General features: G+C 41.5%; 1 protein-coding gene across 1 annotated transcript; it reads left to right on the top strand.

The window, feature by feature from the left end:
• Positions 1-12: 12 nt before the first annotated feature.
• Positions 13-9,923, top strand: faxca (failed axon connections homolog, metaxin like GST domain containing a). The gene is made up of 6 exons (XM_007560948.2): positions 13-551; positions 3,941-4,076; positions 4,258-4,454; positions 4,667-4,884; positions 5,225-5,341; positions 6,283-9,923. Exons 1-6 carry the CDS (start codon positions 310-312, stop codon positions 6,612-6,614), a joined length of 1,242 nt encoding a protein of 413 aa, XP_007561010.1. The 5' UTR covers positions 13-309; the 3' UTR covers positions 6,615-9,923.
• The last annotated feature ends 3,606 nt before the right edge of the window (positions 9,924-13,529 follow it).

The following is a 13,529-nucleotide window of genomic DNA, read 5'->3' as shown; positions in this document are numbered from 1 at the left end:
TATATGGAACTCCGTATTTTGATGATAATAAAAACTTTTATTTTGAAAACATACAACCGGAAATCGCCGGTCAGCTGGTCCACCTTGACAGAACGTAGAGAAGAAGAGGGGGGTCAAATCAGAGAGCTCAGGACGGGCTCCAGAGTATGTCCTCCCCGGTAGCTGGAGGATAAACCCCGGACGGGATGCCTGTGTCCCCCCGGCTCTTCCGGCTGTTCTGCCCCCGCCTCGGTCGGGACCCATGAAGCCCCCCGCCGATGCAGACCCGACCTGCCAAAGCGAGGCGGAAAGCTGCGGGGGACACCGAGCATGTACTGGCGCGTCGTCGGCTTCGCCTGGACGGGGTCGTGTGTGGCTGATCTCGGCCGGAACCGGAGCTTCGATGAGCAGCTCTCGCTTTACGGGTACATCGTCGCCCACCCTCTGCAGGACCACGGCGGGATGATGTCGGCGCTGGGCTCGGACTCGTGGTGGAGGAAGACCCTGTATGTGACCGGAGGCGCTCTGCTGGCCGCCGCTGCCTATCTGCTGCACGAACTGCTGACCATCAGGTAGAAAAAACAACACGGAGACAGTCAGAGGAGAAGCCGCTCCTCCTCAAAGCCTCCGCAGGCCTCTGCTGGATAAAAGCAGGCACTGTGTGAATTGTGATCATCTTAGATATCTGATATCTGCTGCATCCTCCCTTTAGGGTTTGATGTTACTTAATCTGGTCTGATTGGGCGGGGTGAGGACGCAGACGGGCAGAAAATAAGGAATCGTGAGGGGTGGGTTATGATGTAACGGAACCCCCACCTCCTCCAGCCGAATCCTCACAAACACATTAGGTTTCCACCAATGCTATGCTTGACCGGCTCCACTATGGCATCAATTCACATAAAGCGGAGCAGCAGTATGATTTGTCCGCATGTCAATGACAAAATGCCTCGCTTGTGATATGATAAAGTGGAATAAATTTCAGCTTCCTGCCACTTTTACACAACATTCGAAATCACAGTTGTAGAAAACTGGCAAAAAGAGCATCCTGTTTAAATCTACAACAACTACAAGACTTGCACGTAAAGGAAATTTTGCAGGAATGCAGCGAAGGCTGTGGTGGAACGGTTCACACAAAAACAAGTTATTGTTTAGTCCATCTATATTTGAAGGTTTTGCAACAAAGTATTGACCTATTGGGGATGAAAGCTTATATGCCAGCCACATTTTTTTTTCTTTTTTTTTCAGATTTTAGGTTGTAAAATAAAAACTGGGTGCTGTTTTTCACTCCATTTTACATGTAAACTCTTCTCCATTGGCTTACCGCACAAAATATTTACTATTTATCTTAAAGTCAGGGGAGAATCAAGAATTTTACTATTTAGATTAAAAGATTGATTACGTATTCATAACTGGTTGGGGGTTGGTTAGGAGCACAAGATCAAGCTGTTAGCTCAGCTCTGACAGTAAATACTGCAGCTCTCCGCCTCTCTGTGTGCTCTGTGTCATATTACCATCTCACAGATGTTTGTATCCAATTACAAAAGCTTCTGGCTTTGATTTTGTTAAAAAAAAAAAAAAAAAGAAAGAAAGAATAAATCTGGTTTGTTTGGGTGGGAGGACCTTTCAGCACCACACCGAAACTGACAGCTCCTCACATTCTACTTGGCGTCTTAAAACACTTCAGCACCTGGATTTAGTGGACAGCTCCCTGCAGCATGACCATTTGTAGGCGTGTTTCTGTCCAATAAGTGGCTTCATATCAACAGGATGATCCACAGATTATCTCTGACAGGGGAAATGTTTTGTTATTCTGACTCAGTGGACATAGGCTGACAGCCACTCAGCTGTTTGTTTATTCAGCTGCACCAAGATGAGCTCCGTCCTCCCACGTGACTCACGCTTTTTTTTTTTTTTTTTTTTTGACTTTGTGCAACAGTGACTTCACATGCCTAACTTACATGCAACGTCTTTTCCCCAGAGGGTCATGCTGACTTTTTGGTGGACTTTCTGGTTCTATTTTCTGTGATGGACAGTTTTGTAGAGTACTGGTTCGAATATTCAGTGCTTGAGTGAACTGATAAAGACGTTGGATGTTGTGTCTCTGAATTTAAAGACATCTAACTGAGGCATAATGTGCCAATTTACTGTCCATTTTAGAGGTCCAAGATGTTTTATCTAGACAGTGTTCAGTTGATGTAGAAACTAAAGATAAATTATTTAGTCTTAATCTTTTGTCTTCATTAGAGATTGACTGATTTTTTTCTAGCCTTACCGGCTCCTTCTAAAATTAAATCTTAGCACAGTTTATTCAATTCAATTCAGCTTAGTAACTGTTTATTAACGCCAAATGGATGTAGTAATAGCGCTCATTATCTAATTATCTTCAACGAGATGGCTACAGCTGTGGGCAGGATTGGATTGTATCATAATTACTCTTGTGTTTGTTGCATATTTCAACATTTTTAGTGTATTATTATTTGTTCTTAATATATAAGTATGTCAGGAAACGCAAATTAAAATAAGTTTTAAAAAAAAAAAGTGAAAATGATGTCTTGTCCATATACAATCAACAGTTTATCTCAAAAGCACATATTTATATAATTACAAACTTCAGTGTTTTTCTTTATTTTATTTGTAAACCAGGAAGTGGAAGGAAAGCGTAGCTAAGGAAAGCCCATCCCTGTGATGTAACACGGTGACGGCATCGTTATGCCGTGGGGACGCTTAACAGGGAATCCTGGTCAGGGTTTGAAGGAAGATGGATGGAGACAATTAGAGAGCGATCCTAGAAGAAAAGCTGTTAGAGACCGCAAAGAAACTTGAGACTGGAGCAAACTTTCCCCCCTGCCTGCAGGACAGAGTGAGACTAAACATACAGCAGCTAAATGGTTCAGATCAAGGCGTATTCATGTGTTAAAAAGGCCCAGTCAAAGTAGGGACCTAATCAAACCAACAATCTGTGTCAGAAATCAAATCAATTGTAGCAATTATAACAATCTTTCCTTCAACTTCCAGATTAAATGCAGCAGAGCTGAAACTTTAAGGCTCCTTAATAACTGTGCCAGCAGTACCATGTAGTTCAATGTGCAAACTGAAATATTTAAACATTGCTGAATATGGAAATTAACTGTTTGTGTTTGTGTGTCACAGCATTTATTACAGCCCCCCACAAACACAAATATGACTCCATTATCAAATAAGCTACTTCAATAGAAGAAGTGACATTTTACTGCTGAATGACTTGCTGCAATTGCATTTAGTTTCAAATACATTGATATTTATTACTGCGCTCATAAAAATGACACTGAAAAAAAAAAAATCAATGCCACAGTCCTTTTTATTAGAGCATCTATAAAAGTCAATTGATTTGACTTTGGTGTGCAACTATCAACAATTTATTTTAATCAGAATAAATCATGATACTTATTAAAATGTTTTTTTAATACCTGACAACAAACAATACTGTAATTGAGCCATTCCTAGTTCTAAAATATAAGTGTTGTGAAATGAGAATAAATTATTCTTTTTTATGTTGTAAATAAAGTAGGCATGTTTATCATTTTCACTGAGGTTTTAATTTTTTTTTTTTCTTTAGGGATTTGTTTAATTATTTCCAACAATGCCGGACTTATTTCGGAAATATTTGGTTTTATTTAATTTGTAAACAGATGGCCCTGATTTCTACTGACACGTAACAGAAAACCTGACTTTTCGAACTTTATATACTTTGGTGCATATGCACACTTTTTTGTCATGGTGGTTAAACACCTTTGCAAACTAACTGGACATTTCCTACGAGTTAGTTATCCTGTCCGTAAGTTTAGCTTTACTCGTTTAAAGTCCAGCCTTACAAATCCTGAGATTAAACTTCAGAGTTTGCCGTTAACATATTGAGAGGATGCAGTTTATCCCCTCAGCTCACACTGTGACATTCAGCTCTGTCCCTGTTTGCTCCACATAGAAAAGAAGAGGAGCTGGACTCTAAAGACGCCATCATCCTCCACCAGTTCTCCCGGCCCAAATCTGGGGCCCCTTCCCTCTCCCCCTTCTGCCTTAAACTGGAGACCTACCTCCGTATGGCCGACCTGCCCTACCAGGTATGATCAGTAAAAATAATTATCATAAAACAGGAACAATGTTAAAAATAAAAAATCCCACCTCTCCTTCTTGAACTATAGGACTAACTATTTCTCTGCTTTGACTGTTACCGCCTGCCCTCCGCCCTTGTCTGCTCCGTCAACTTTCTAATCTCCCTGAATCGCGTCGGATCTCCTCCAGAACTACTTTGACGGGAGGCTGTCGCCGCAGGGAAAGATGCCGTGGATCGAGTACAACCAGGAGCAGGTCTACGGCACCGAGTTCATCATCGAGTTTCTGGAGGAGAGGCTGGGCGTGAGCCTGAACAAGAGCCTGACGCCGCAGGAGAGGGCCTTGTCTCGCGCCATCACCAAAATGGTGGAAGAACACTTTTACTGGTGAGAATGGATCTCAATAGTAGTCATTCCAGTAGACGTTGCTTGGCACATGATAGTCTTAATGAAATGCGGCAACGTTTCTGGCCATAAAGCGGTAAGATGTCCAAAGGACTAGAAGTTGTGCTTCTAAAGACTAATGGTCTTTGCCCCAAAGACAGAATTAACTTAAATGTTTTCTTGCTGCTGAACAAAGGCGCCTGTTTGTGTCCCAGGACTATGGCTTACTGCCAGTGGGTGGACAACCTGGAGGAGACTCAGAAGATGCTGTCGGTGAGCGGACCTTTGAGCGACCTGCTCAAGTGGATCCTGAGTCACCTGACGGGTGGGATCGTTAGGAGGGAAATGTACGGCCACGGGATTGGACGGTTCTCTAAGGAGGAGGTCTACAGCCTCATGGAGAAGGACATGCGAACCTTGGCCACCTTGCTAGGTAACATTTTGATTATCTATTTCTATTGTTACTTTTCAGATCTGACTTATTTTAAAAGCATTCGAGTTTGTTGTGCAGCACAGTAATTGAGAAGGTAACTCAAATAGCTCAACACTGACCTCTGGTGGTATTTTCTTTCTTTTTTTTTATGTTTGTGGTCTGTTGTTTAATCAGTGTGTTTGTTTGGATGGGATCCAGAGTCCCTGTCAGATGTAACATCTGCTGAGCATCACCACAGTCGCTGCTCCATATATGAACCCAAATGGCAATGAGCTACAGCCTCTCTGCATTTTATTGTTATTTCGGTGGCGACATATTTCCTTCTGTTTGCCCCACTCAGGTGATAAGAAGTACATCATGGGCTCCAAGCTTTCAGCAGTAGATGCTACGGTGTTTGGCCACCTGGCTCCGGCCATGTGGACTCTACCAGGATCCCGACCGGAGCGGCTCATCAAAGGTGAGGCTGCAAGAAAAAGAAATGTATATGTTTCTTACTAAAAATAAAAAATCTTCTCTTGAGTAAACTAATGAAAAAATGTGACTTAACACCGCACAAATGCACAGCAAAATTAGAAGTGCAGTCACAACATTAAAAAGCAGCAGTGATAATAACTAAATGTTCCTTAAAGAGCACAATAAGTGGTAGTAAAGTGGCATAAAGTGCTTCAGTAAGAAGTTGCTTGTGCATTTGCGTTATTGTTCAGTGGGTTTGATGGCCCATCGAAGAAAGATGTTATCAGTGTGTTTGTTCTGCTTCTTATCCTCTAACGGCGCCATCGAGAGGGCAAACAGCGTGTCCTCAACAAACATCGTATCGGAGTTACCAGCTGCTGCATCTGTGCCAACAACAAAATCCGATGTAATGCAGGGCAAAAATGTAAATAGAAGTGGTGAAATAATCTGGTTGCTGGAGTAATTTCCTCCGAAATGAAAAGACAAGACAGAAATCGGTGACAGCAAAGCCGGAGGTGCAGCAGGTACTTATGGCAAACTGCTGATTGTCTTCTACACGTCACGGCAGCCTTTTAAATTCTCCACTCATATAGACTGAGCACCAAGGCTGCGAAACTGAAGTGTTTTTCTTCAGAAGAGAGCAATCCAGGCCTTTCTAAAACCTCTTAAAACCTGATAGTAGAATCTGTTGCAGCCTGATCAAATCAAACTTGAGCAGAGCGAAACATTGCAGGTGGCTGTGTGATAGATTTGTTTCAATATGCCCTGCCTTAAAAGATAAAAAATGTTTTGACGTAATGTCTCTGCATTACGCTCTTTGAAGCCTGAAAACGCGTGTAAGACCGGTCAAACAAAATGCGGCTTTCCTACGAGCTGTTCCGGAGGAAAAGCTACAGATCAATGATTGATTTTTTCTCGTCTCACTGAGCTCTTTGTGCCTCGCAGGCGAGCTCATCAACCTGGCCATGTACTGCGAGCGCATCCGCCGGCGCTTCTGGCCCGAGTGGTTCGTGGACCTGGAGGACTTCCGCTACGACCTCGCTGCCGAGCTCAGCGACACGCCCTCCAAGCTCCCGGACCTGGGCCTCTACTCTCGCACAGACACTTCCCAGGAGACGATTTACTCGCACACCTCTCTGCTCTCCCATCTCTCCCACCTTTCGCACACCCGCACCCCTCAGGAGCCCCCGTCGCCCGTCAGCGACCCCACGGGCCACTCCCTCTACGACTCCGACATGGACACCGAGTGCTCTGAAATAGATCAGCCCAAGTGTTGACGAGACACGGCACACACTCGGAGGCACTCACACCCACAGAGGGGGGGAGCTAGAGCTCACCTACCTCCTTGAACATTTAATAGCTGAAGATTCCTTGTGTTGGTACCGATCTACGGATCAGAAAGAGGTTTCCCTGCAAATCTCCAGTGGAGGAAGAAAGTAGCCAACAAAAAAAAAAAAAAAAGCAACAGGTTGCAAAGTTAAAAGGAGTAAATGACGCGGCTGCTGCTGAGAAACTCCTCCAGGTCCTCCACGTCGTCGGCAGGCAGAAACCCCTTTTACACACTCGGCATCTCGGTGATCATGGCAGCTACATGCGCGCGCCCACGGCGTTTCCTCGTAGCAACGTGCGCCGCCATTCAGCCGTGTGCGTGTTTTCCACCGACTGGTCCCCGAACGCCTCTCGGTGAAGTCGCGTCAACGCCTGCAGCTGCACGCCAGACTGAATCCAAGCCGTTCAGTGTAAATATTTCTAGGAATCAAAGTAAATCAATGGATAGAATACGGAATTATATTATGCATATAAAGTGTGTAGATAATCTGAAAACCGAAACTTATTTCCGTTGTTATACAATGTAAATATTGTTGGTGTTTCTCCGGTTTACGGTGGTCCTCGGTCAGCAAGAAGACCCCTGAAAACGTCTGTCCTGCGTCCCACCTGCTTTCGCTACATGGATCGAAGTAACACCTGCAGTCACACCTAGAAGTGTAGAATGTATCCCAAACAGGAATTTAAAATCTGTGCAGATGTCGTCTGTCGTTTCTGTACATCTTGTTTCCAAAGAGCCAGACTGACTTTTTATTTTTCAAAGTGGTTTCGATCAATGCCTGACAAATTAGTTTCCTTTCAAGGTTTGTTAAGCCACTTACTTTTGTGTTATGCTTCATTAAGGCGTAAAGCAAACCATGTTCAGGATTTACACACAGGCTTAAAATTTATTAAACTTATCTTTTTACTTATTTTAGGACTTTTGCTGCATTTCTTTGCCATTTTCACTCTGCCCACTTGTTTTCTATTGACTGTCAATAAAGGCCTCCAGTGCCAAAGAAAATCTTAAAGACAACAATAACAACAAAAACCAAACCGTTTGCTGCAATTTCCTCACCCGAATCTTTGAAAATCAGAAAACAGCTGCATAAATCTAAAAGAAATTCTAAGTCTTTCATTATTTCTTTATCATTTGAAGAAATAATGACAGAGACCACGTTGAAAGATGACAAAAAACAAGTCTGGCTCTTTATTGCTGACAAATCCTCAGCAAAATGATGAATGGTTATATACTTTTACACATTGTGTTTTTACTTTGGCCACAGCTTTGGCTAAAAGAAACATCTAAGGTGCATTCAAGCATTAAGAGCGTGTTAAGCAATCTCTTAAAAAAAAAAGAGAGACTAAATTCTCAAGTGTCGAATTAAAGCGCATGGCTGGTACGTGCCCACAAAACTATGCCTTTAGGTCTGACGTTGTGTTGATTTCTTATGTTTTTTTGTTTTTTTTTTTAGCTACAGAGAGATGAAGCCCCGGCTGGTTTGTGGTGGTGTTTTGGATCTGCAGCTTGAGGGTGTGGGGTTTATGTGTGTTTGTCACTCAACAAATGCTCAAACTGCACCAGCAGGGGCGTCTGAAAAGCTGCGTGAGATGGGAAAGTATTTACAGTTCTATCCATTATTACACGTGGGTTCACTTTGTCTTTGTTGCCGTGTGCGTTCGAATGGTGATACGTTGCTTCGGGTTCAGCAGATGTGAGCTTTGTTCATCGTCCCTGAATCAAAAGAAAAAAAGAAAAAACAAAAACTTTGCAGAAACGGCTTTTGCTGCAATCAAAGCTGCCAGTCTTTCTCCATCAAAAGATTTCTCCATCTAAAGATTGGAGATTTCTGACCATTCGTCTTTGCAAAGTAGCTCAAGCTCCTACTGCATGGCTAATTGTATCTACAGATTCTCCCACCTGAGCTTTGAAAATCTGAACCTCCTCCAAAGTTATCTGCTCTTGCCTACTAGTCCTGGTGGATTTGAAGTTGCGTGGTGACGTTTTCATTCTGTGAGACGCTGAAAGCTCGGGAATACCGTTTTCTGACCTAACCCCGCTTTAGACGTCTCCGCGACTTCCTCCATGACTTGCCGGCTGCGTTCCTTGGTCTTCATCGTGCCGTTTTTTCACTAATGCTCTCTGACGAAAAACCTCTGAGGCCTTTGTAAAACAGCTAGATTTGGTTAAATGACACATAAAGACTTCTGCTGTTAGATGCACTGGGTTTTATCCATGGGGTATCCACACCACACGTTGCGGATGTTGAGTTGTTCAAGTTTTGGAAAATATGCACTACTTTCTGTTGTTCCGTCACTTAAATCCCAACAGCATGCACTGAGGTCTGAGGTCCATGCACATGGCTAAGCGTGAAGAGGCTGTTGCTGCGTTTTGCAAGAAAATACAGGGTGGCTGGACTAAAATCAAAGAAGACAGGAATGCCTTCATGAGTTACTGTATGAGAGAGACCTTGAAATAGAATCTTAGTGATGTAATTAAGTACTGAAAAATGCAAACTTTTTTTATGTTTTATCTTAATATTTCTCTCCTGCATGATTTTGCCTTTTGGCGCTACAAAGTTCAGGTTTGCTCTATTGTTTACAACAGTGCCAATATATGCTTTGAATATTTTTTATATTAGTTCTTTTTATATATGTTGACTATATTATAGATTATTTTTACCAATGCTGGTTTCTTTAATGTAATTGTTTTGTTGTTTTTATGTGTTCATGTTTTGACAGTGTTTCTTACGTTTACATGTTGCTCTCAGAATAATGCGTTGAGCTGCGCATCTGTGCAATAATGTATGTTCTCCTTTGACCTGCAAGACATAAAAAAAAAAAAAAAAAAAAAACTGGACAAACATTTTCGTGCTTCCCACTTTTTGCCATGACTGCATGTTCAACCCAGTTTTCGGGTGATTCTCTGTAAGTCCTGCATGAAGTTCAAACTTTCCCCTCCTTCCTTTCGGGACGACGGGAGATTTCCGACCAAACTGCAGAAACATCGGCTTAACTCTCATGTTTGGTCGCTTTCCCCCAGTTTGTAGACTGTAGGTGCTGCCTCACATTGTCTTTCCGTGTTTGTGCAACAGACTTGTGAAATATCATCTGGCTGTAAATAAGAGAGAGTTAAAAAAAAAAAAATCTAATTAAAACGCCAACATGGCCTACGAGAAAATGCTGTGTAAGATTTTCTGAATGTACCACAACTAGAGATAAACGGCTGTATGAAAATTGATTCATTTCAATATTTCATTAAAAATAGCTGATTTTTTTTATTTTTATTTTTCCCCCTTTGGTGTGTCCATGTTATTTACTGACTTGGTATTGATTAATATTCCAGAGAAGTTTCACCTGGTGTAAAAGAAAAAAAAAAAGGAATATGTGCACCACTGCATCCAAGGTTTTGAGGTGTTTCTCTCCGGTTCAGCCCTGAAAACACTATTTACACCCTAGAGAGGAATTTCTGGGGTTTTTTTCTTCTTTGTTTTGAAAATGTTTCACATCATATTTGTGAATTCTCTCCTATGCGTTTTCGTTATGCAGCAGGATAATGATCCAAAGCAAACCATCAACTCCCCCCTCCGAATGGCTAAAACAAACAAACAAACAAACAAACAAAAATGCAAGATTTTGGAGTGGCCTAGTTAAAGTTGAAGGCTAAAATTCGATCTTATTAAAATGCTGTGGTGCGACGTTGAACTGATACTCAAGTGATCTTGCAGTGGGCCAATATTACTCTACTGCGATGTAAAAAAACAAACATATTTCCAGTTTTTTCAGATGCTTTATGACATCTGACACCAGCAGTTATCAGGTGTAGGGGTTGATTATTTTTCACTTACTGCCAGATTGTCGTGGATACATATAGCCTCTATAAGTTAAACTTCACATTTACTCAGGTTGTTATTTTCTAATATAAACTTTTTTGTATGATCTGAATAAACCTGTAAGAGGGCAAACACTTTTTCATGGCACCTTATGCTTCTGTCCGTTAATCTTGCCCCACTGTGTTTGCCCTGTGACGGTGCTAAGCCCGTCCGACGTTGCTGACGGATTAACTCTTTGCCCTTATCTTTGTCCAGGAGCTCCAGAGAAAAAGACAAAAAGGAGCACAGAATGTGGAAAAAAAAAGGCAAGTTGAGGAGGCACGGCAAGGAGCAAGAGAAAAAAAAACGGCAGCAAACAAATGAGCGATGTTTGATGGCTCTGGCCCATCATGCAGCTATTGTGCAAAAAAAACATAAAAACGAATCCCAGCAAAGTCTGCTTTACAGAGGCAGGAGAAAACAAACGAGGACCGACAACAATACTGAAGCATCTCCGTTCAGATGGGATACACGGTGTGAGAGGTGGCAGCTGTGTGTGTGTCTATGCAGTATGAATAATGCAGGAGATGCCTGTAGGAGCGTGAGGGCCGGGAGGAGGGCAGATGGCCGTCGGATGATAAGGCAGGATTCAGGCAGCGGGGTCCTCCAGAGAGCTGGATTCAGACCTGCCTCGGAATATACACACAAAGAAACGACTAACACAACCCCACAAGTATTCACACCTTTCCTTTTTCTTTCTGAAATGGACTTTCTTTTGCCATGTGATTGATCAGACTGTTTTTTTTTATGAAAGACTTAGCTTTCATTTTCTAGCTGAGAAAACTACCAAAATCTGGGTTTTTGGAGAAGGGCAGCGAAATGAACCCAGTTTTAGATTTCAACCTTCTCATTAGTTTAGACTGAGTAAAATAAAAATGACCTGAGTTTTATTTGAACTGCAAACTTCACTAAATTGGAACATAATCTGAGAACACGAAGCAATACAATTAATTTATGATATCTGACATAGTTGGCACTATTTTATTACATTAAAAAACCCTTAGTTTAATGAAACCAAAAGATGCAAATATGTAGGTAACTAACAATGTATTTCAGAGTTCACTTTAAGTACTATAGTAAACAAGCAGTTTACTGAAACAAGTTCAACTTCACACAAATATAATTTTAAAACAAACTTATGTAGATGTATGACAGTGTACCAGTTCAAGCATGAAAACCTAAAATTCAGTTTCTCAGAACATTTGACTGTCTGATTCGGTTCTGGCCTAGTTGGATGTGTCTCCACTGGGACTGTATTCCTCACTATGTGGGCTTGAACACGCACATGTTGTAATTGACACAAAGATGATTTTACTGGGTGTGCACCCTTGGCCAGCCAGTTTCTCCAAAATCTCTCTGTATATTTTTTGGTCACGGGCTCCAATCTCCGGTTAATGTTTGCAAAGACTAGTCCATCGCAATTGATACAAAGGTTTGGACAACATCTCCATCTCCCCAACTACCGCAGTCTCATTGCGGATTCCTTGGGCCAAACAACGAATGCCAAACAATTTGAGTATAGGTCTGGTTTGTACCATCCCTGAGGTGATTCCAGAAAAAATGTGAAGGAATCCCATAGGATCTGCAAAAGCAGACAAATCTGACTGAAACAGGAAGAACCAGAAAGTACTGGACTGTTTCTCAGTGACCCAAAGTCCTCGTTTCAGAAAATAAATGTATCATCTCATTTGACAATGAAAGTCTCAGAGTCTGGAGGAAGAGAGGAAAGGCATAAAAACCAAGAAGCTTGAAGTTCAGCGTAAAGCTTCCATAGTCACTGATGATTTTAGGAGCCATGCTATCGGCTGCTGTTGAGCAACTGTGTTTTATCAAGTCCAAAGTCACTGAAGCCATCTAGCAGGGAATTTCAGAGCACTCCATGCTTCTCTCTGCTGACAAGCTTTATGGAGATGCTGATTTCATTTCCCAGCAGGACTTGACACCTGTCCACACTGAAAAAGTACCACCGCCTACCTCAGTGACCTTGGTGTCATTGTGCTTGATTGGCCATCACACTTGTCTGATCTAAACCCCATAGAGAATCTATGGGATATTATGAAGAGTCAGATGAGAAACATCAGACCAAGCAGTGCAGATAAGCTGATAAGGAACCAGGGCTTCCTGAACACCTCAACAGAACCACTGGCTGATCAAGGGGTCCAGTTTTTTCTTCCAAAGAAGCTGCGACCAAGTATAAAGTACATGTCTGCTTAATTTATATTCTGCCTGCATTTCTGTGTTAATTAGTATTTCTAATTGCCTTACATAATATAGTTTTCTGAGTAACGCAGTTTTGGATTTAAATCAGCAATGAGTCGTTATAAAGAAAAAGAAATAGCCTTTAATTGACTTATAAAAATAAATGAACCCTTTGATTATATCTTACCTTAAGGAGAAACATGTGTACTATGCTGCTGCATTTATGTAAACATTAAAACTGTCATGGAAGCTTGACGACACTGAAATTCCTGTCTTTGCTTCACTTCCCCTGTAAGAGATCTTTGGGAGTTTTTGAAAACCTCACCGTCTTCCTCATTGAGTTGTGGTGAGAAAGACATGGGTCTTTATCTGGAATATTTATCCAACATTAATCTGTGTTATCTTTTCTTTCTCCTTTTTGACTAATAAATAAATAAAATCCAAGCAGCCATTAACCTTGAATTAAACTCTGAGACTCTATCTCGTTCTTGAGGATTGACAGAGTCTTTGCTACATTTGACCACTAGGTGACAGCAGCGAGCTGCAATAAAGTCAGTCATCATTAACAGCCACGTTATAAAACACAGAGTTAGGTTGACAAAACGTAAGTAAAAACCATAAAGGACGACATCTAAATTTATCCCAAATGTAAATCACAGTCAGTTGCATTTTTATTATTATAATTATTCATTTAGTTTGGAACGCTCCAAAAATGCTGAAGCAAGATAAGGCGCAGAGTTACTGAAACATAACTTAATAACCAAGATGTAATAATAATAATAATAATAATAATAATAATAATAATAATAATAATAA

Source organism: Poecilia formosa, unplaced genomic scaffold, assembly GCF_000485575.1.
Source record: "Poecilia formosa unplaced genomic scaffold, Poecilia_formosa-5.1.2 Scaffold122, whole genome shotgun sequence".
Lineage (NCBI taxonomy): Eukaryota > Metazoa > Chordata > Actinopteri > Cyprinodontiformes > Poeciliidae > Poecilia > Poecilia formosa.
Note: the sequence above shows the minus strand (reverse complement) of the source record. Positions and strands in the feature narration are given on the sequence as shown.